This window comes from Euprymna scolopes, chromosome 17, assembly GCF_053919585.1.
Source record: "Euprymna scolopes isolate OS-2025 chromosome 17, ASM5391958v1, whole genome shotgun sequence".
Classification (NCBI taxonomy): domain Eukaryota; kingdom Metazoa; phylum Mollusca; class Cephalopoda; order Sepiida; family Sepiolidae; genus Euprymna; species Euprymna scolopes.
In genome coordinates, this window is record NC_136498.1 from 80857515 (window position 1) to 80881197 (window position 23683).

Consider the following 23683-nt stretch of genomic DNA (forward strand, 5'->3'; position numbering starts at 1 on the left):
CCTTGGAAGATGTTTCTTTGTATTCTTATTTCAATCAGGTGTTGTCCTCCAGCTGTCAATTCCAGTCTCCATGCTTCTATTGCTTTCTTAATAATATTAATAATCTTGTCAGATATTTTGAACATTCTTAGACCTTCAATTATCCATGCTTATGGGATTTTATCATAGGCTTTTTTGTAATCAATCCATCCCACTGCTGTGCTCTTTTCCTGCTTTTTACCTCGTTCAAGATCTTTTGATCTATGTATAATAAATTGTGTGTCCCTCCTTTTCCCATCCGACATCCTTTTTGTTCCTCAAGTAGTAATCCATAAGTGTTAAAGGAGTAGTAAATCTATTTACTCAGTTGTGCTGTTAAAATTTTTTACATGGCTGGTAAGCAGATTATTGGCCTGTAGTTGCTTGGGGTTGTCTCCCTTTTCAGCGTCTTTTTGTATTAACATGGTTCTTCCTTTGGTCATCCATTCTAGTACTTCCGCTTTGCAGATACAGTTTCTCAAACTTTGCACCACTATGTAGTGTCGTAAATTTTTTGAACCAGTATACATGTTTCCCATTATGGTTTGGTGCTTTCCATTTTGCCATTTTCCTTAGGGTTGTCTTTAGCATTTCTTCATTAATTTCTATTTCTCTTCTTTCTTCAATTTCCTGGAGTACATTTTTCATGTTTTTATTATTTAATATAATTTCCAAATTAATAAAAAATTTAAAAAAAAAATCTTTTAGATAAGAATTGATAATTTAGATACTATTCTTAGTTGTTATTTTTGCAGCATTTTAGGGGCATCTTTTCGAATTTGGAAATTGTCAAATTCTGTAACTTCTACAGACTTTTGAACCTTTTGATCCACAGTTGGATTGTTCTGTTTTCTCAGTCACGATCGTATGGAAGTGCTAATTACGTTGTTTTTAGTTATGATTACTGGTAGTGAGGATTGGACGGTCAATTACCAGAGGACTTATTTAAAACTGATTGTTTACACTTTTTATTAGTTATGCCACATGTCCATGTGGCATAACTATGGTGAAATGTTGTAAAAATAACAACTAAGAGGACAATAATAAACCAAATAATTCAAAGAATACAAAAAAAAAAATAAATAAATAAAACATTTGCTATTTATAAATGTCCAACACAAATACTTACTCGGTAATATTATTGTAAAATGAATACCACCATTGGATCCCTCATAGAATTTTAGTTGATTTTGGTATAGGGCTTTGTTTTTACATGCACTCCTGAACAGACAGACAAGTATTACAAGTAGATTTAGATAATTTATATAAAAAAAAATTACTTCTAATTTCCATACCATTTCAAATCCAATGTAAACAAATTCTTGTCGAATTGTCCTCTTAAATCAATGTCTGACCATTTACAACCATTGCTGTCAACTCCATATAACCCTTATCCTCTAGTGGCCTTTGGGCCTTGAAAAGTGATGCCTTCTTTGTAACAAAAACAAAACAGGAAAACCTAAAGCAATAACGTTTATGATATGATCTAAAACTAATATTTATCTTTGAAAAAGCATTTTCAGATAGCTTTATTTGATTTATTTGCAAAAAAAAAAAAATCTATTTTTGAATAATTGTTTATATGTCAACATTTTCATCTTCTAAATTGACTGAAATACTTCTGCATGATATCTTCTTGCATGTCGTGCTTTCAAACTATTTAGGACATGTTCAATAATTACTTTGAAAGAAAAACCACTTGCTTCTCTGGTTATCTTCTTGAATAAATGATTTGAGATGGTTCAAATAAATCCCTTAACTTCTGTTAAATAACCTCTGTAGTGATGCATGTAATGCAGTTAACTGAATGACTGTATTATTAGTGGTCAGTAGTGATGATCATAGTTATATAACTTAGCCAATTCCAAAAATAACTATCCTTTTTCACTGTTATCGTCATTAAATCCATTTGCTAGCACACACACACACACACACACACACACTCTGATTTGTTTGCCGACTGTAATCTGCCCTTTCTCTCTGGGGCACAACGTCTATTCAATGGCATTTCTTATCCGCTACTACCTAACATGCACTCACGCTGCACTAGATGTTCTTTGTATTTCTGGATATGAAACGTTTTTGTCAAAGATTGAGCAATCTTTTAATAGCTGGGGAAAACCAAATCATGAAACTAGATACTTTGCTCAGAGCAGCTGGACAAAAATGTAAGTTTTCACTATGGATACGTTTTTCTTTTGTTAATGTATACTCAAAATTTGTCTCAATATGCACATATTTTCAGATAACTCTATGCTTTATAAGTTATTTAATGATAGAATTTTTTTTTCCTAATATTTTCTGTGCTTGTAGATCACCTTCTAGTTGTCCATCATATTAATGGGAAAAGCATTGTTTTTCTCACTGCCAATTATTCTGTTATCATTGTCATGTTCTATTTAATGTCCATTTTAAATACTGGTATGTGTAAGATGGCTTTTAGAAGTTTACTTTCAAACTAACTAGTCCTGGATATGACCTTAAACTATATCCAGTGGTGAGGTCCCAGCTTGCGGGCTTTGGGGAGTGTGGAGCCGCCCTTTAATTGCCATTGCTCCCAGGTCCACTCTGACTCGGAGTGGTAGTACCTGTTAGGGTCCCAACTATGGGTTAAATAGAAACCGACTTGAAAACAACAAATATATTCTATTAAAAAATTTTTCTTCAAAATCTTTGGATTTGGCATTAAATAACCTGAAAAGGGTTGATATGCCATAAAACAAAACAACCAACCCAAACTAACCTTTTTTCTGACTAGGTTTTCATTTATCCTTCATCCTCTCAAGTTTCTTACCACTTCCTTCCATGTTTTACTTGGTATTCCCCATTGAACTGAAGCTGCTATTACAACTGTTTCTATGTCTACTAACCAAAGAGCTGTCACAATTCTTTCAACATTGAAATCTTCTGCTCTGCACACATCTCCCTATATTTAGCATTACAAGTTGATTTTTTTTTCTTTTTAGATAATTGTTATTTTATCAACTTGCATGAAAACAGCTATGTAAAAGATGCTTAAAACCGTTTGAATTATGCAAATACCATCAGTAGTTCAAAAGTTATGAGAATTTCAAGTGCCAACGTGAACATTTTTCTTTAGAAAAAATGGGCTAAATTACGGACCTTACCATTTCAAGAAATTCAGTAATTTCGCCACCATTTATTTATTTTTCAAGCTATTCTCATGAACTTGGTACTCTTATATAAAATTGTGTGCTCTTTCTGATTATGCAGTCAAATCCGATGTATCTCTTTACCATAAGCCATGAATTATAAATTCAGATGTACAAATTTCAATTTTTTTTTTTTAAACTGGCGCATGGTATCATACAGTGGGTGTCTATTTATGAACAAAACTAAGTATTATAGTGGTATTTAAATATAGCTTTATTGAGAATATGCATTTTCCTGCCTTCTCACCAAAGGAGAGCTTAATATTGGGTGTAGCCATTGAATGCCTAAAGAGCATTCATGGCCGGTATTTACTACTCCGCTCAAAGAAAAAAAAATTAAGTAGATATGAATTTAATCTCAGAAATAAATCAAAGAAAATTTTTCATATAGATTTGGGATTTCTGTAAAAGATGGAAATTCTGATAGTCAACCAGAACTTATACATTTTGGGACCAGTCCAATTTTCAATTTTGTAAATCCTCTATCTGGCCCAAAATATACCCTTATTTTTTTGAGATGCAACCATAAATCGTACTCTACATGAATCCTTGATGCAACTTTCACAGTACCAGGATACCAGGAATCCTGATAAGCAACAACTATATATTCACCAGTTGATGGTAATTTTTGTCATTTCTATTCTGTTGTTTTACTGAAAATTCAACTATGTAAACAAAGAAATAAAACAGTAATTTTTTGCCTTGTTTCCACCTTAGCATTTAAAATGATTACTTCTATAGGTTTTAGTGTATGCTGAAAACGAATATCGCATTTAAATTTTCTGTAAATAAGTAGTTTCCGGATATTAAGCAATGCCATGTCTTAAGTTATCACTGGTGGCCATCTTGGTATGCGCAAGCGCGACCCCGAGAAACTATGCGCAAACGCCCATACCAAGGTGGCCATCAGCAATAACGTAAGAAATGGCATTGTTTAATATTCAGACAGCTACTTATTTACAGAAAATTTAAATACGATATTCGTTTTCAGCATACCCAAAAACCTTTAAAGATAGTCATTTTAAAACAAGGTGGAAACAAAGTAAAAATTTACAAAATGCATCACAATGAAATTCTTTATCAAAATGCATAATTATTATTATTATTTAGATATCCTCAGTTAAAAAAAAAAACTGGTTTGTTTTACAGATTCGAAAAAATTGTCTTCACAATGAGTTAAAAATAAATTCAAGTTTCACGATATCTTTTTTATTTAATTGTTAGGTGAAAGTACAGAATAGTTTGAAAAAAAACAAAAAAAAAAACCCTTTCTTCTCCATGTTAAGAATGGGTTTCTAAATAATAACGTTATTATTTTAGCATGGTAGCATAAGTGCACAAATAACTTTTATTTGTTATACATTGTTTTGTTTTTTTTAACCACTAAAAAACACAATTCTACCTTAAGTACAAATAAGAAGTTAAACGCGTGTACTAAAAGCGTTAAAAAACAACAAAATGTACTAAATTTTGTTGTTTTTTAACGCTTTTAGTACACGTGTACTAAAAGCGTTAAAAACAACAAAATAGTATTGTTTGAAAATAATTTTTTTAAATTGATGAACTCAGAATAAAAAATGACTACTCTAGTAAGACAGTTTTTCTGTAAGCGGATTTGATTTCTATAAAAGATAACATTTTAAAAAAAATTAATAATTATCAAATATTTACATATTATACATAAAAATAATTCTGAAACTATTATCTATATGAAAATGGATGATATATGCCGATTTATCTTATCAATTTTGAAATATTCTTTGTCAACTTTGCTTGGTCGTAACTTTGCTTCCTGTGGCCGTAAAAAAAAAGTCAAACATCAGTAGAGATAGACTTCTATGTTTATATAACCTGGAAAATTTCACCCATATCCAATCAAATTTAATCCCCGCGCATATGTATCCAAACATAACGTATAAAATGTAAACATTGAAAAAAACTGTTTCCTATTTTGTTGTCACTTTTTACCAATTTTTCATTTTTAACTTGGAGCACAAAAATATTGAACGCATAAAAGAAAAATAAATTAACATCATTGGAAGAATGCTTATTTTATTCTCTTTCCATCAATATAATTCTTTTAAAAATTGACCCACAAATAAAAAAGATATGACTTGTTGAAGCACATTAGGTATCTAATATTGCCGATATCCACGAAAATACAGCATATGCTTGTAATGCTACTATACTGTGCAGATTTAATCTTTCTGAGGTCATCAGGTCTAAACCCATCTTAAAAATTTAAATTACATATCAATCATATCATTCTAATATCATTTCTCTTCATTTTGCATGAAGAGAAATGATATGAGAATGAAGTTGTGTGACCGTAAACACAAAAAACCAAACCAGCCAGATTTGGGAATAAAATTACGGTCTGTCTCTTAGGGGCTGTTAAAATGCCCCAAATGATGTTTTTTGAAAATATCTAAGATTTGCTCAAAATACACCAAAAGTTAGGATAAATGATTATTTACATTTAAAAAAAAAAAAAAAAAAAAAAAAAAATGGTGACACCTACACACTTTTTACTGGAAAAGGGTTTAGGGTAATCTCCAAAAATACCGTTAGGGCTTACAACATGGCCGCCAGAAGAGTCACGTGATCCGTGACTCTTCTGGCGGCCATGTTGTAAGGCTAAATGGTATTTTTGGAGATTACCGGGTTTAGTATGCTAGCAAAAGGTTTAAACTTGATTAGGACACTGTTTACACTTTTAAAGCTCAACTTTCTCAGATAAATATGAAATTAATAATGAACTTGTTGCCACAGTCAATAAAATTTGTTTCACAATTACTTGATATTTTTACTGAGTTTACTTTTTACTTTTTATTTTTTAAAGTGTCAGTGCAAAACTGTAACAATGAAATTTATTAAAGTAGGATTTAATTGTTTATTAAAAAATTAAGAAAAGTGGGTGGGGGATCTTTTGATGTTAATGATTTTATTATTTATTAGAAAAATTTTCTTTAATCCTAACTCAAAATATCACAGAAAGGTTGTGCCAAACATTTTTAAAATCAAAGAAAATTAGATTTCCTTTTTCTAATATGGTAATTTAATTTGGGAACAAATTAAAAACAACATTAAAATATTTTTAGTTTAGATAAATTTAGGTCATTTATGGGAGTCTAGAATTTGATATTTATATTCTGATTTTTGTGTGGGTATGTGATAATGTTTATATATATATATATATATATATATATATATATATATATATATATAAATAAAATGAAAATTACAATTGAATTTACCAAAATGATCCAAGATGGTAAAATTAAAGTATATTATAAATATTAAAGAATTAATATTTATAAAATTATCTCAGCCAGATAAAAAAGCTTGATAAAACCAAATAGGAAATAGAGCTTATAATATGAAATGGAAATTCTTTTAACTTTTTTTGAAGTTTTACATTTGGATTTTACCGTCACTGGATTTTTTATCTTCCACCAGACTATCCATTCGTGTGTAATCACCTTTTTCTTTACCATATTCCCTCTGCTTCACTTATTTTGTTTTCAAGTAAGATCTTTGACTTACTTGTTGTTTCATCAAATACGTCTGCATGCAAAATCCAATCCCACATTTTGCTAATTCCTACCCTCTGATGAGAAGGAAAGTATTTCTTCGAAACTCTGCGGATTAAGGACTATCCATTTATCTAGTGTTTCCTTTTCAGATTAAATATGTTTTTAACTCATTTCAAAGTGTTTTTTAACATGTTTTATTAACTGTTTGCTCATATATATATATATATATATATATATATATATATATATATATATATATATATATAAATTACAGAGATAATTAATTAAAAAGAGGTTTATCTTAACACTTTTTATGTACAAGATCTGATATTTTGATTTGTCTCTGTTCTGATTCACAGCGGTTGATTTTTCATGTTATTGGAATAAAATACTTAAAACTATTAACTCTAATATCAATTGGGAAGTTTTTAAACTAGTTTCATGAAATATAAACAGTAGAAAGTTACAAAAAAAAAAAAAAAACAATAACTTATGTCTAAATGCAGACAGACTTTGCCATTTAAATTCAGATTAAGTAAAAGAAAAAAAGAAATTGTTAAATATTAAAAAAAATTTGTTCCAAATTAACAATTCATATTATATATAAAACAGAAAATGTCCATTAGAAAGCTAATAACAATATATAAAATAAGAGTATAAAAAGATCTATAGAATAGTCTATTAATGATTGAATATAACATTTTTTTAAAATTTGAATGTTAGTATTTTTTACAAATATATGAATCAAAAATAAATAAAAAATATACATCGTAAATAATTCATTTTTCCTCATTTCTCGTTCGAATCATAAATAAAACCCATGTTTGACAATTAGTGAAAACTGAAACTAGTAAAGTATTAAAGCTAACTGCATTTGATTAAATAATAAAAACAGAAACAGCTACAAAAAATACTAGATATAAAAAAATACTAAATTTTATTCTTAAGAGAATAAAATTTAGTATTTTTTTTTATATATCTAGTATTTTTGTGTGGGAAACTTTTTTTTATGAATGAAATTTTACTGAAATGTTATTGTATAGATCAATAGATGATTAATATATTTCACTATATTTGTTCTAAAGTAAATAGAACTTTTGATTGCTAGAAAATATTTATAAATTAAGTAGACTATGAGAATTAATATTTTTAGATAGGTTGATTGTTGGCATGGGTACACTAAATAAACTCTTAGAATATTGGAGCATTGATTTTTTTTTTCCTTAATTATTACATGATAATATGCTTTCAGCTATGTTGAGTACAACTGTACAGAAAAAATAGTCACCATTTAAAAAAAGAAAACTTATCGAAATGCATGGAGGTTCTAAGAAGGTTTTGATTATTGAAGTATCAATAATTGAACTATTTAAAAAATGATACAGCATTTTACTTTTTGGCAGTTTGGATGTAAAGAATTGACTCAAAGTGTTTAAAAAGTCACGCTTGTCTTGAAGAAATAATTATTAAATTTATGAAAATAAATATGAAAGCTAAATGTGATTAGATTGATTTGTATAAAATTGTTGCATTCTTCCAATTTGTTATTTAGTGCAGTTGTGTGTGTGTGAAATAGATTGAGCAAAGAAATGTATCTTCATTGTTTAAGCATTTGTTGCATTTCAACTCGTTCCATTAGTTACACTTGTTACACTTTTTCTTTCTCTCTTTCCTTCAGGCTGACCCCTTAATTCTTACTTGGGGTGGCAGCCTGCTTTACTGGTCACTGCACTCTGGCTTCCTGGCTGGCACTGCACCAAACATACACAACAAGTGAAAAAAACAACTCATTGAAAGTGTAATATCTTTATCCATCTTGTATTGTCAACTCTTGCCATTGCCTTTCACAAGCATTGCTTTTATTTCCATTGATTTTCTTTTTTCTTTCCTTCCTATTAGCTCGAGATGCAGATGAAAGAGAAAAATGGATTAAATCACTGGAAAATACCATATTGCGGCATACACATTTTCCAAAGGTAAGTCTATTCACTTTTCATTCCACTTTATTCTTTTTAGAATTTCATTTAAATATATATAATATATATATATATATATATATATATATATATATATATATATATATATATATATATATATATATATATATATTGCATCAATATTAAGTTTTATTTTTCATGCAGAATGTATATTACAGTTCAGCCTTTTTGTTTTTTAAATAAAATCTTCTCTTTTACTTGGCGTTTGGAAGTTATTTTTTTAATGTCTATAGTGGATTTGCTAAACATTTATCTGCATTTCTAAATATATGACTAAAATCATGTTGACGCACAAATTCCTGTACAATTGCCAAAGTGAAACTACATTAGGTCTGGCCACCATTTAGGAAGACCATGTGCTGTATGTATTTCGGTTCTCTGATGGCAGATAGTGTGACTCATTTGTCAGAGTATAACTTTTTAATCAAACCAATCAAATTCAGGAGAAAGTTATAGCATTATAAATTTATTAGTGAGAAAAAAAAATGTAGAAATTCCATGGTACTTTTCTCCATCTGTATAATTTACTCTTACTTCCCTGAAATAATAAATGTAAAATTCAATATTTAGAAGCAAATTGTATTTTACTTCTTTAAAAGTAGTCATTGTCAGTTAAATATATTTTTAAATATATTAAATGAATGTCTCTGTATTAAATGTGTATTAATTTTTTTATTATAGTAAAAAGCATGCAAAGGATGTTTTTAATCCTGTTTCAGTCAACAGGATGACAATTCGATTTTAAAACAATTTTAAAATGGGTAAAATCTGATTATTTTTATTTTATTTATTCATTATTTATTTAATTTTTTTTTGTTAGCTTAATGACACCAGTTAATTTTCAGTTTCTAGTGAATCTCCTTTTTAAAAATGTATATTGAAGATGATAATGTACATATAAAGAAGAATAACCATATTATTGTACCAGTTCCAAATTAGATATCATCTAGAATTTTGTGGTATTTTTTGATGTGTATCCTCTTCTCTAGCTTTTAGACTCTACATATTCATCGTGATATGTCAGATATTTAAATATCCTCATTTGAACTATAAAGTACTTTTGATGATATAAGCAAAATAAAATTGAATATAACCATGCTATTGTATTGGACATTTTCTCTTATGAAAAAACAATCATATTTGATTATTTTCCATTTTAATCCATCCTTTTTTATTTGTGTGCAGGACTGGCACTAAGTGCAGCGGGCTAATTTTAAAATTGCTAGTGGGAATTCTCTACTTTACAAAACTTGAAGATACTCATTCAAAATGTGTTTAGGGCTTGAAGGTCCAGTGTTAAACAATATTAAAACTTTCAAAGTTTAGTGTAGTGTCTTAAAAGTTAAGATAATTACTAATATATTGTTTTTATATAGGTTTACTAAAACGACTTTCCTGCTCTTTTTATTAATGTATAGTCTTCTATAGCATTACCAAATTTGTACACACTGGAGACTCCTTAATCTCTATATGTTAAAACAAGTTCATATTCATAATCCCTTATCATTCTGCAACATTTTTTTAAAAGATGGGCTTGCTCTATCATTGTAGATGTTATGTGGAAATTAAACATTTTTTTATTATTTCGTACAAACAAAAATACACTAAAATGTACTTTGGGATAGAATCAAAATGTAGTATCTATTATAAAACAATATACATTTTGATATTATACTACATTATAAACAGATTCCAAAGATAGTACAATAATATCTATAGAATCAATATATTTTTAAGCACATCAGGAATATACAACTGATAAAAGGTAAAACTGAAATTGCCATGGGCCCCACTAATATCAATAAAAGAAGGGTCAGAGAGCTATTCATTTTTATTTTAATTATTAACAAAAGATTAGAATGGCTAACTTGTTCACTAATAAACCAAAATACATACTAGTGGATTTACTTTTGTAATTAAATTATGTTTTTTAATAGAATTAAAAACATTTAGTTTTATTTTACACTATTCTATTTTTGATTTTAAATAAATCTTGGAGTAATACTAAATGAAAAAGTTATAGTTTGATATGTAATTAGTAAAGTTACGTTCACATGAGAAATAGACACACATGAGCTGGTCTCGATTTTATTAATATAGAGATAAGGAATATAAATATCATTGAAAGTTATGAGTATTAATGAAGAAAAAAGTTCGTTTAAAGATTTCAAGAAAGCATGAGACTTGTGATATGATAAATTAATTTCTATATGTATTTGACAGAATATCAATAACTTTCACCATTTTTCTTTATCATATAAGTGATTTTATTTATTTTTGATAAATATGTGTCACTACGGTGTGGAATTTTTTTTTTGCGTGTGTGTGTGCACATTTTTCGTGCTATGTTAGATAGTGCATCTGAACTACTATATCAATAATCCACAACTGTTTTATATTCTACTCATCTGCATGAAATTTGGTTCTATTTATTGACTGTTTTTTATGTTTTTATTAATCACATTTCCATGTTGAAGACGGATATCTTTACATGTGGAAACACTTGCAGGTGAACGCAATTGTCTTGAAGTATGCCGAGACACAATTGTGAAGAAATAAATGGATGAAAAAAAAAAGTTTCAGTTCTTGGTGAAATTTCGTTATTTTATAAAAATTTGTAAAATTTGAAATTTTTTTGATGTAATTTTAAAGGTAATTAAAAAAACAATTTGGTAAATTTTTATAACGTGCCCCAGCATATTATAAACACCCCAACCACCCTATGTTAAGAACGGCTTTCAGAATAAACATCCCCCAACCTCGAAAGCCGTTCTTAACATGGGGTGGTTGGAGTGTTTATACTACGGTGGGGCAGGTCATAAAAAATACCAAAAATTCATTAATAAAAAATCCCCATCAATTTAAATAAATTCTTTTAAAATAAGTATGAAATTTCAAATGGAATCCGAAGTATATACTCTTAATAAATATCTGAAACTATTAAGAACTTGAAACATGAACACTTTACTAGAATGAATGAATTTTGCATTAAGAGCTAAGACAGAATATGCTGAAACCACCAGAAAAGGCATTGATATGCTGAAATTAGGAACTCATGATTTCTGAAAAATCTACAATAGTGTAGTAAATAATGGGCAATCAACAATTCCCCCACTATCCAACAATCTTGAAGTTGTTTGCATGGCAACCAAAAAGGCTAACCTGCTTGGCTGTCAGTTTGTCTCCAACTCCACTTTGGACTCAGCAACCCCCCCCCCCCCCCCCAGATTTTTCTCTGCAGACATAAACCACACTAGATGATCTGAAAATCATCCCTTCTCAAGTACATGATCTCATAAAAAATCTAGACACCTCAAAAGCGTGTGGACGATCTCATCCCAGCTGTACTATTAAAAAAATCCTCCGCTGAGGTTGCTCCAGTTTTCTCGAAACTTTTCAACAAATGCCTTAATGAATCTTGCTTTCTTGACTGCTAGAAAATTGTTTCCATAGTTTACAAGAATTCTGGTGAAAGAAGTGACACATTAAATTATCGCCCCATTAGCCTCCTTCCTCTTTTTGCCAAAATATTTGCGTCCATAATTAATCAAGCTTTAGTGCACCACCTCACAGCTGCTAAACTTCTGTCCAACCAATAATATGGGTTTAGACAAGCCCATTTTGCTGCAGATAGCCTAATCTCGGAACGTATATACCATGCACTGGATAAGTCAAGGGAGGCTAGGGCAGTAGCCTAAGATATATTTAAGGCCTTTCACAGGGTATGGCACAATAAGTCTTCTCATGAAAATCAGATCCTATAGTATTACTGGACCAATAATTAATATGTTTAAACCCTTCTAACCCAGGTTGTTCTCGATGGTCGTACATTAAAACAATATTATATAAATGTGGGTATAGACCTTTATTATTCTTGAGATTCATAAATGACCCCTCTAATAAAATTGTCTCTGAGATGGGTATATTTGCTGACAGCATCACATTTTATAGCAGACAAGTGGGGGAAAACAAATGAACACTTGTCCACACAATGGTGGAAACCATAGAGGAAGATCTCCAGTCTGTAATGAAATGGGGATAAAAATGGATGGTAATATTCAATGCTATCAAGACTAAGCTTCTTTTCTTTAATAACTACAAGAAACTTTCTCAATTACTAATAGCCATGGCTAATGATACATTAGTTGGAACAGATACATTGAGGGCATTGCCAAGGCTGCTGCAAAGAACGTGGGCTCTCTCTACCGTGCTAGAAAGTTATTTATGCCTGAGAGTATCCTGTACCTCCACAAGGCCACCATTCGCCCATGTATGAAGTATTGTTGCTACATTTGAGCAAAAAGGAAATTAACATTTGCCATAGTCATACATATTATCTACTACAGTAAAGTAATATGCAACTCATTGAGATGCAATTGACAAATTAGATTATTTCACATTTCATGCTTTTCTCTTGCTTTCCATTATCCTGTGTTGCCTGTCCACATTTTTATTTAAATATTGTAAAACGTTGATTAACATTGAAGGTAGACGTGTGTGGGGGGGGGGTAGTGGCTGGAATGGATCTTTTGTTTTTCCTTTGCATTTATATAACAATATTTGTGTTTTCTATACATTTCCCTGCCTTATTGATATTCACTCATCAAAAAAGGAGAGGTCTCCTGCTTTTTAAAGACAATGGATAGCCACTGGAAGAATTTCTACATGATGAATGAAAATTTTATAGCAAAATAAGGATTGCAAAATCCACAAGTGTACTTTTCCTAATTTGACATTGCAATGGCAAGGAATATGAGATGACTGGTCACCATGCTGGGATAAGTAGACAAAGACTATTATTTTTCTTCTTGCCAGGTTATTTTTAAAAATTTTCCTTACTATTTAATGCATGGCTAGTGGAAAGTGATCTTTAATTTTTCAAAAAGGCTTTTTTCGCCGGGCTTCTCGATCGGCTCACTCCTTAAAACTTTTTATATGCTGTCTAAATGATAATATCTATGAGTTACAAACGGAGGTCGCGTGTGTATTTAATTTGCCTGACTTTCATGCGCTATTTGTTTCCAGATTTTTAGATCGCCGCATGTTTGTTTTTTTTTGCTTTTCAGTATAAAAAAAGCGAAACTGGATATGAATCGGCACTTCCCTGGCCCATGGCTGGGTGGTGTCCGGAAAGCAATGTAAACATTTGGTCAATGTCGGCTTTTCACCATCATATCTAATAAACGTGGGAACTGGTTTTCTCTAAAGTTGGGTAAAAACAAACAAACCGGATTTTGACCTCATTTAAAACTGTCCCGCAGAAAATATTAACTGCGACTTCTATTTGATCTGATTAAGTCATTAAGTGCGGGCACCTGTCAATTCTCTTCCTACTTAAATAAATTCAAACATCTTTCAGTAACTTTTTCTTGCTGCCAAGTGGTTAACGTGTCATGCTTTTTTTTTCACATTTTATTTTCCAGCTTCACTTCAGGGCTTCGGGTTCGATCCTACCTACTTGGTCCTGGATATGACCTTAAACTATATCCAGTGGTGAGGCCCCAGCTTGTGGGCTTTGGGGAGTGTGGGGCCACCCTTTAATTACCATTGCTCTCAGGTCCATTCTGACCCGGAGTGGTAGTACTTGTTAGGGTTCCAACTATGAGTTAAATAGAAACCGACTTGAAAACAACAAATATATTCTATTAAAAATTTTTTCTTCAAAATCTTTGGATTCGGCATTAAATAACCCGCAAAGGGTTGATATACCGTAAAACAAAAACAATCAACCAACTAACCAACCTACCTACCAAAATTTTTTTAATCCCCCCCCCTCCCATGTTTTTTCTTTTTTTGATTTAAGAGAACTCGCACCTCGAAACACCCGGGCAACGCTGGGTACCTCCACTAGTTTCATATATAAAAGGCAGAATGAATGTGCGCGTTTGTGTATGTCCACAAAAGGCTTTTGCATCGGGCTTCTTGCGTCGGTTAGATTCCAGGAAAAGTTTTCTAATACTTCCTAGATCGTAATATATCAGATTTGCAAATGGATATGGTTTCTATCTTTTTTTGATCAAGTTTTAAAAAAATTCCCTCGTTTTGAGTGTTTAGTTGTGTTTTTCGTATAAATAAAGCGAAACTAATTGAACGCTAGCACCAACTCCCGGCCTTCATCAGTAATGTCTGTTCTGTAATTGCTCCTTGATCAATGTAGGGGAAAGCCTTCATACTGAGACACTATTTATTTGGATACTGCCAGATTGCCCATTTTTTTGGTGGAGCTGCCACTCCCCCCCTCCACACACACATTAAAAACGACCTTCGTGAGAGGTTTAAAAGCAACGCCATTTCTGCAATTCATCTTTTTGATTGATTGAACTTTACACTTCCGGTTGTGTTATGGAGTAGGGGTAAGATGTAAGGTTTTCTTTCACTTTCTTTTCTGCCTTCATGTCACGGGTTTGAGCCTACCAACCTACTACCATTTTTTTTTCTCAACACACACCTCCAAACATCCGGGCAACGCCGGGCATTACATATAATAAAATAAACTGAATTACTTTCCTTAGTATTACATGCAAAGGAATAGCAATTTATGCATTTAGATATTGAAACAGATATAATAGATTGTTTGTTCTACAACTTAGATGATCTCTCTTTTTAACGATCTTTTCAATTTGAATCTTAAACTATTGCACAGAACATTTACATTATTATTACACTATCTGTATGCAGATAAATTAGTGAATTATTTTACCCAGTGGTTCCTTTTTAATTTTTTTTTTTTTTTCTTTAATCATTTCTAAATTCATCCAATTCCATCATATTGCTGTTCTTAATCTGATGTGGCAGGTTTTCCAATTTTGTAACTTTTACTGTTTTGTATTAGTTTTGTCATCTTTTATTCATTTTTTGGAATGCCTCCCAATCTCAGTTATCATTTTAATTTGTGTTGTGATCTTAGTTTCTATTTTACATCTTCTCAATCATACAGGGAAATTAATAGTGTAAACAAAATATATTTTATGATTTGGGCATTCTCAAATTTGACCTTCCCATAATTTAAATTCTATTTTGATTACTCACCGTTTTATTTTACTGTAGAATTTTCTTTGTTATAAATCTAATTAATAACATTTTCTTTGTTATAAATCTAATTAATAAAATTTTCTTTGTTATAAATCTAATTAATAAAATTTTCTTTGTTATAAATCTAATTAATAAAATTTTCTTTGTTATAAATCTAATTAATGAAATTTTCTTTGTTATAAATCTAATTAATAAAATTTTCTTTGTTATAAATCTAATTAATAAAATTTTCTTTGTTATAAATCTAATTAATAAAATTTTCTTTGTTATAAATCTAATTAATAAAATTTTCTTTGTTATAAATCTAATTAATAAAATTTTCTTTGTTATAAATCTAATTAATAAAATTTTCTTTGTTATAAATCTAATTAATAACATTTTCTTGGCTATACATCTAATTAATAACATTTTCTTGGCTATACATCTAATTAATAACATTTTCTTGGCTATACATCTAATTAATAACATTTTCTTGGCTATAAATCTAACTAATAAAAGCCTATATGTATATCTGTCTCCATATTTTCAAACTCTATCTCTTCCAAAACTAAAAGTCGCAGAGCAGCGCTAAGGTACTTCATATGATTGGATTTTTTATGGACTGTTCTTTAATGGATCTTTAGCTAGTTAAAATTCTTTTTAAGGGGTCAAAATGTGTAAAAATCGTTATACATTTTATACATTCATCTTAGTTTATTTTTTATTTTTAATCCGTTCATATGCGTGTAACGTTGCTACATTGGTAACGTCACTAGCTTTGAATGCTACAGTTTTGCTTTCAGTTTTGATTCTAGCTGATGGGCCCCCAAATACTTTTCATTTACTTTTGAAATCACGACTCTGTAATAATATATAAAATATCTGGACAAATTAAAATATCATATTTAAGCATATTTTAAAACCGGGCAAAGCACCCCCACCCCAATATTGTGATTTAATGGCAGTTTTTTTTTTTTTTTTTTTTTTTTTTTTTTTTTTAAGTGTTTTCATAAAAAATAAATATTGTGCAAACTATTTCAATTTTACTAATAGACAAACTTGCTCATCATAATGTGATGAGTTTTGAAACATTTTTTTATATTTTATGTATATTATAATTAAAATAAAGAAAATAAATGTATATTGCTAACATTTTTTTGTTTTCTTTCTCCTCAAACTGAAAAAGTAGTATTTTATGAACATGCTTCAGCAATCTGAATAATATCCTCAGATTTGAAGACCACACATGTTCATATTCAGTCAGTTCTAATGTACATAATAGTTTTATTATAAACAAGCAGAATTTGTGTTTCAGTATTGGTCGAGAAAACTGAGGAAACCTAATAAGAAGAAAAGACCAGAAAAACTTTTGGCCCATATAATAAACTAGCCTGGGTGCCCGGCGTTGCCCGGGTGTTTGTAGGCATATAAAAAAAAAAAAAAGTGGTAGTAGGCAGGCAAGCTCAAATCCATGACACAAAGGTGGAAAAGAAAGTGAAAGAAAATCTGACGTCTTACCGCTACTCTATGGTGCGACCAGAAGTGTAAAGTGTTCAAATTTAACGTAGTCAATAAAAAATATGAATTGCAGAAATGGCGTTGCTTTTAAACCTCCTATGAAGGTCGTTTTTAAAAGCAGCTCTCCCCAAAAAGGGGGGCACTGTGACAGTATCCAAATAAATAGTAATTGTTTCAGTATGAAGGGTTTCCCCTACATTGACCAAGGACCAATTACAGAAGGCTGAGAGTTGGTTAGTTTCACTTTATTCATACAAAAAAGACAAATACTCAAAACAAGGGAATTTAAAAAATTTTTATCAATAAAGAGACAATGTTCATTTGTGAATCTGAGAGATTATGATCTAGGAAGTATAAGAAAACTTCTCTCGGAATCTGAGACGAGAACCCCGATGCAAAAAACCTTTCGTGGACATACACAAACATGCGCACCCATTTTACATTTTATATATTAGACAAGCGGGGGCATTGCCCGGTTGTTTGTAGGTGTGGGAAAAAAAAAATTGATAGTAGACAGGCAGGCTCGAGCCTGTGACGTGAAGATGGAAAAGAAAAGGAAAGAAAACCTGAGAGTTTACCGCTGCGCCATGATGCGAGCGAAAGTCTAAAATGTTAAGATTTAGTGATGAAAAAGAAATGAATGAGTTAGTAATTAAGTTAAGAATCATGCAGGTGCGGAAATGAACGTCTGGCTTGAAGCCAGTTAAGCTTTCAGATTTCTGCTCAGTTGATGTGGCGGGAAACTAGCTTCCCTCAAATAGGGGGAACTCTGGCAGCGTCCAATGAATAGCAATTGTCTGATATGAATGGTTTCCCTCACATTGATCAAAGCTGATTGCCTTCAAGACGTCACGGCCCAGAAGGCCGGTGGTGTACTTTCACTTAGTTTCGCTTTATTTATACGAGAAAGACAAACAAACATTGTAAACCAGGGATTTTTTAAAAACTCTATCAAAATAAAGATGGAGACAACGTCCGTTTTCGAATCTGAGATATTATAATCTAGGGAGCATAAGGAAACTTCTCCAAAATAGTAACCCTGTTGAGAAGCCTCACAAAAACAGCCTTTCGTGGACATATACAAATGCGCGCCTCCATTTTGCCTTTTATATTATAGACTAGCCTGGGTGCCCGGCATTGCCCGGGTGTTTGTCAGTGTGTGTGTGTGTGTGTGTGTGTGTGTGTGTGTGTGTGTGAGGGGGGGGCAGGTAAGCTCGAAAGACAGAAAAGAAAGTGATAACTTAATAACTTACTGAGATGCTAAGAGGGCAGAAGAAGTGAGAATGGTTGAAATTAAATGATTAAAAAGTTAAGTGAATGAGTTCAAATTTGTGCGTAAATTTAGCAGTGTCAAACATCACACCATAGGGAAATGAAATCCTGCATTTAATTTTGGCTGCAAGCCAGTTTCTGCATATTTGTTTTTTTCCCCAAAATGTTGGGGAAAACCAGCTCCCCCATAAAAAGGGGAGTGTCCAAATGAATAGCAATTGTCTGATATGATGGGCATTGATCAAAGCTGATTGCTTTCTGGATGTGCCAAACAAACACACGAGAGTAAGAAATAGTGCAAAAATAGCATGTAAAAGTCGCTTAAATAAAAGATAGACGACCTCCTTTCGTAAATCATAGACATTATAATCTGGGGAGTATATAAAATGTGCCCCCCTCCTGAAAAAAGCCTTTGCCGGACATACATAAAAGTACACACAAACACACACACATTTTTGCTTTTATATAATAGATGAAATGATGGTTTTCATGTTGTGCTTTAAATAATCAATACATTTGTTAACATTAATTTGTAATACTAATGTTCATCTTATAAATTTCAGAATGAACACCGAAAAATACCCACCATGGCAGACTTTGAGAGGAAGCTGTCTGAGTCTGATGTCTACTTACAGATCCTCATTGAGCAGGTGAAGGTAAGGAGATCATTAGATTCTTATTTTTTTTTTACCTTCTGATATTTGTATGCTTAATAATCTTTTCTTTTTTTTTTTCTGATTTCCTATTTATAATATATCAATTAAAATAAACTGCAACATCCATTTTGATTTCTTTGTTCAGTATGATTATTAATGCATAAATAAAAATATCTATTCACAAAATCGTGTGACAATCTAATTTGGTTATAAGGGTAGGGTTCAAGTTGTTGAATGAATACTGATCTAAACTATATTGGTTAGTCAGTTCAAATCCAGTCAATTTTATTTCATTTGCCTACACTTTTAATACTAACGAGAATGGTATGATATAGGGAGCAATGTTTTGAATAATTTCTTTTTAATTTTTGACATTAAATAATCTAAAATTTTTGGTCTGCCATAAAACCAAACTAAGTTTATAATTTTACTGACTGGATTCAAATGCAGTTGACATAAAAAATGCAAACATGGTTATTTTTTAATTTATTTTTTTAAAATCTAAATTAATGAGATTGATACTGATTTCTTTAAACTTTAATTGAGTTTACATCCTTTAAGCAAGTACAACAGAATATAAAATACTAGCTGCTGAAAGGAACAAGTTTAGCATGCCACGTTTCTCACTCAAACAGTACACCTTTTAAAAGTATTATGATCTTATTTCCATTAAAATATTCCAAATACTGTATAATTACATTTTATAAGAAATATTAATATTTAATTCTTATAAAAAATTTATACTTTTTTAATTTGATAAAATAAATTTACGCCTAATAATTTTACACTAGTGTATCTGAATTGCAAGTAATCTTTTCCATTAAGAAATAATTTTTTTTGGCACTTCTACACTATTGGGACGAGATTTTATTGTGGATAAATGGAGTTTTCAGATAAAGAAACAATGGTTTCAACTGTTTTTTTTGTCAATTCTAATAAGTTACAATGGTAGCTTCCAAATTATGCAGTCGAAATTACCTGAATATTACTGAATTGTTAAAAAAAACCCAACTTTAATCGTGTTAGCAGGTGAAAAATTGCCACCATCTTGTTTAAATCTAAATGGAAAATTACCTCCCTTTTGGACTCTCCTGTGTTTTACGATTGTTTTCTTCCAATGTTTATTTTCTTTAATAAATAATTTTCTACCTTATCAATTTTCGTAATTTTTTTTATGTAATCATAAAAATACAAAGAATACATAGATACCATTGTTTACGATTTCCAAAATCTCGTCCCAGTAATGTAGAAGTGCCTTTTTTTTTTCCTTCAGAATAATTTAAAAGAAAATTTAATTAATACTTAAAAAAATATGGGATTTATTGCTAAATATTAAAAAGACCCCCCCCCCACGCTTCTTAAAGAAGAATGAAAAAGTAGAACCATCAAGTGAGCTGAAGAATTTAGGATGGCTGCGCCTTATATATCTTATATATATATATATATATATTGATTTGGATTACATCATGCTCAACATGTTTTTAATCACTAGTATAGTTGGAGTGACAAATGTATATTTGGTCCTATTTATTTCATGATATACTTGTTGACCAGACCTATTGTTGCCTAGGTGTGTGTGTGTGTGTATATATATATATATATAGCTACATAGTAAGCAGCTGATGATCCCCGTTTTTTACTTACAAAATTTTAGTTAAGCTTTTCTCTTTTCATCCTTATGTAGTTAAATTCTGTTTTAAAATTGAAGACTTTTGTGAAATTGACTTATGCAAGTGCTAAGTCTATTTCTATTTAAAAATTTTACCTAATGCCTTTTTTTTTTTTTTTTTCTTTCTTAAAAATCATTATAGAAATGAATTCTCTTTTATCATTATAAACTTTTTAGAAGTCAGATTATGTAGGTGCTTAGTCTGCAATAGGTTAAAATTAATATTTTTTTCTTCCGGGAATTTAAACTGCATTCTTTTTTTTATTATTGCATTTTTTTTATTCAAAGCTTCTTTAGACTATATATGTATATACACATATACACGGATATGGATTTTTTGTTTTTTAAATTCAAAATCAATTTCAAAATTGTTGATTGTGTAGTTATAATGGTGTGGGTTTGCACATTTAAAAATTTTATATTTTAATGTTAAAAAGAAAAGAAACAATATACATATAGTTATTTCCATTTTTATACTTTTTTGAGTTACCATGTTTTTGTTTTTATTTTCTCCTTTAGAAAATTGCTTCTGTTTGTAGTTAATTCAAACTAAAAAGTTATTTAGTAAGTACCCCCTTCCCTAAAAAAAAAATAACCCTACTTTATGTGAAAATTTACTATTTTCTAACTGTTTTTTGTCTTACAGTCTCTGGAAGATAGAATTGAGTTATGTGAAGATCTATCGGCCAAGGAGAAGTACAACGTGATTAAAGTTACAGCTGAGGTAAAAAAAAAAATCATTCTTTAAGAACTTTTACATTTAAAGATCTATAATAAAATTATTGATTTAATTTTAGAATTTGTGAGAATTGTGTTACTTGCCAATGGTTTTGAGATTAGTTTCTTTATTTTATGGACTTGTTTTAAACGTTCATCATTTTGGTTACTGTCATTACATTTCAACCATTATGTTATATTGTCATAGTGTGAGGAAATTGAAAAATATACTAAGATTTAAGTAAATTTAATTTTAAAAAACCTTGAATAAATATTGGAATTGAAATATGGAATCAACATTAATCAAGTCATTTTTATAAATGAGCAACAAAAACTATGCATCCTCTGAGCAACAATTAATGAAGCTATAACTTTCTTTACAGAAAAACAAGAAACAATTTTCATTTCACATTTTGGTGATTTGATAAAAAACAGCAAAAAAGATAATTATATTCCAATGTTGAGGGAATTTACTGTGGATGAATAGTCAAAATTTTATGTTTTTTTGGCAGTCAAATTCAACAAATTTGATCTTGTATAAGCATAAAAATGAATTATCCATAAAAACCTGGTTATATAATGAGAGAATTGGTCAAGTAAAGCAATTATATATTCCGGTTGCAGTCAGTTAACATACTTCCTAACTTCCAGTGTGGTGGCTGCTACCAAAAATGGTGACTGGGCAAATCAGTTCTAACGCTTTTTATAAAACTCATGCCTGTATCTCCTCTGTGCATGTACCCTTTTTTATTACGGTTTTCCGATCATTCTTTTATTTTTTAATTAATAATCATTGAAAAGTTTTTTTTTTTTTATCTTATTTTAATTAATTACTATTCCCACGCGGAATATAGCAAGCCCCACTCTCCCCAATGGTTTACTTCTACTTGTGCAGCTGCCATCGCGCAAAGGCAGCATGCGTACCGTAGATTTAACCGACATAAGTCTAGTTCAAACAGACAGAAGTATATAGAAGCCAGAAATAACTGTAAGAAAGAAATAGCGACAGCTAAGAGAGAATTCATTGAAACCACCAAAAAATGCATCGAAGCACAGAAATTAGGAACCCGTGACTTTTGGAAAATCTACAACAGTGAAGTAAATAATGGGCAATCAACAATTCTCCCACTATCCAATAATCATGAGGTTGTTTGCTCAGCAACCGAGAAGGCTAACGTGCTTACCAGTCAGTTTGTCTCCAACTCCACACTGGACTCTGCTAACCACCCCCTTCCTGACTTTCCTTTGCGAACAGATGCCACACTAGACGATCTGAGAATCGACCCTTCTCAGGTGCATGCTATCATAAAAAATCTTGACATTTCAAAAGCATGTGGACCTGATCTCATCCTGGCTGTGCTATTAAAAAAGTGCTCTGCCGAAGTAGCTCCAGTTTTCTCCAAACTTTACAACGAATGCCTTAATGAATCTTGCTTTCCTCCCTGTTGGAAAACTGCTTCTGTGGTATGTTTTCCAGAATTCTGGCGAAAGAACTAACCCAATAAATTACTGCCCCATTAGTCTCCTACTTTTCGCCAAAATATTTGAGTCCATAATTAACCAAGTTCTAGTCCATCACCTTACAGATGCTAAACTTCTGACTGACTAACAATATGGATTTAGGCAAACCCGTTCCATGGCAGACATCCTAACTGTAATCTCTGAGCGTATATACCATTCACTTGACAAAGCAGGGGAGGGTAGAGCAGTAGCTCTAGATATATCTAAGGCCTTTGACAGGGTATGGTATGAAGGTCTTTTCGGGGAAAATCAGATCATACAGTATCACTGGAAGAATATTTAACATAATTAAATCCTTCTTTGATAAAAGAAAAATCCAGGTTGTCCTCTACGGTTATACATCTAAACAATGTGATATAACTGCAAGAGTACTCAAGGGTCTATCCTTGGACCTCTAATATTCATAAATGACCTCACTGACAAAATTGTCTGTGAGATGGGTATATATGTTGACAACACCACGCTATATAACAGACACAACAGGAAAACAAATGAACAAAGAAATGGCAGAAAGACTAGAGGATGACCTTTGATCTGTAGTGGAATGGGGACAAAAATGGATGGTCACATTCAATGCTGCCAAGACTAAACTTGT

The 23683-nt window shown here is 30.8% G+C and overlaps 1 protein-coding gene across 9 annotated transcripts in view; it reads left to right on the forward strand.

Moving 5' to 3' along the window:
• The window catches only part of LOC145296834 (oxysterol-binding protein-related protein 9-like), a 203012-nt gene that overhangs the window by 72154 nt on the left and 107175 nt on the right, over nucleotides 1-23683 (forward strand). For all 9 annotated transcript variants that reach the window (XM_080142948.1, XM_080142950.1, XM_080142949.1 and 6 more), the window contains 3 exons: nucleotides 8627-8703; nucleotides 19089-19181; nucleotides 21497-21574. In XM_080142948.1, the coding sequence (XP_079999074.1) occupies nucleotides 8627-8703; nucleotides 19089-19181; nucleotides 21497-21574 (248 nt within the window). The remainder of the gene's footprint in view (nucleotides 1-8626; nucleotides 8704-19088; nucleotides 19182-21496; nucleotides 21575-23683) is intronic.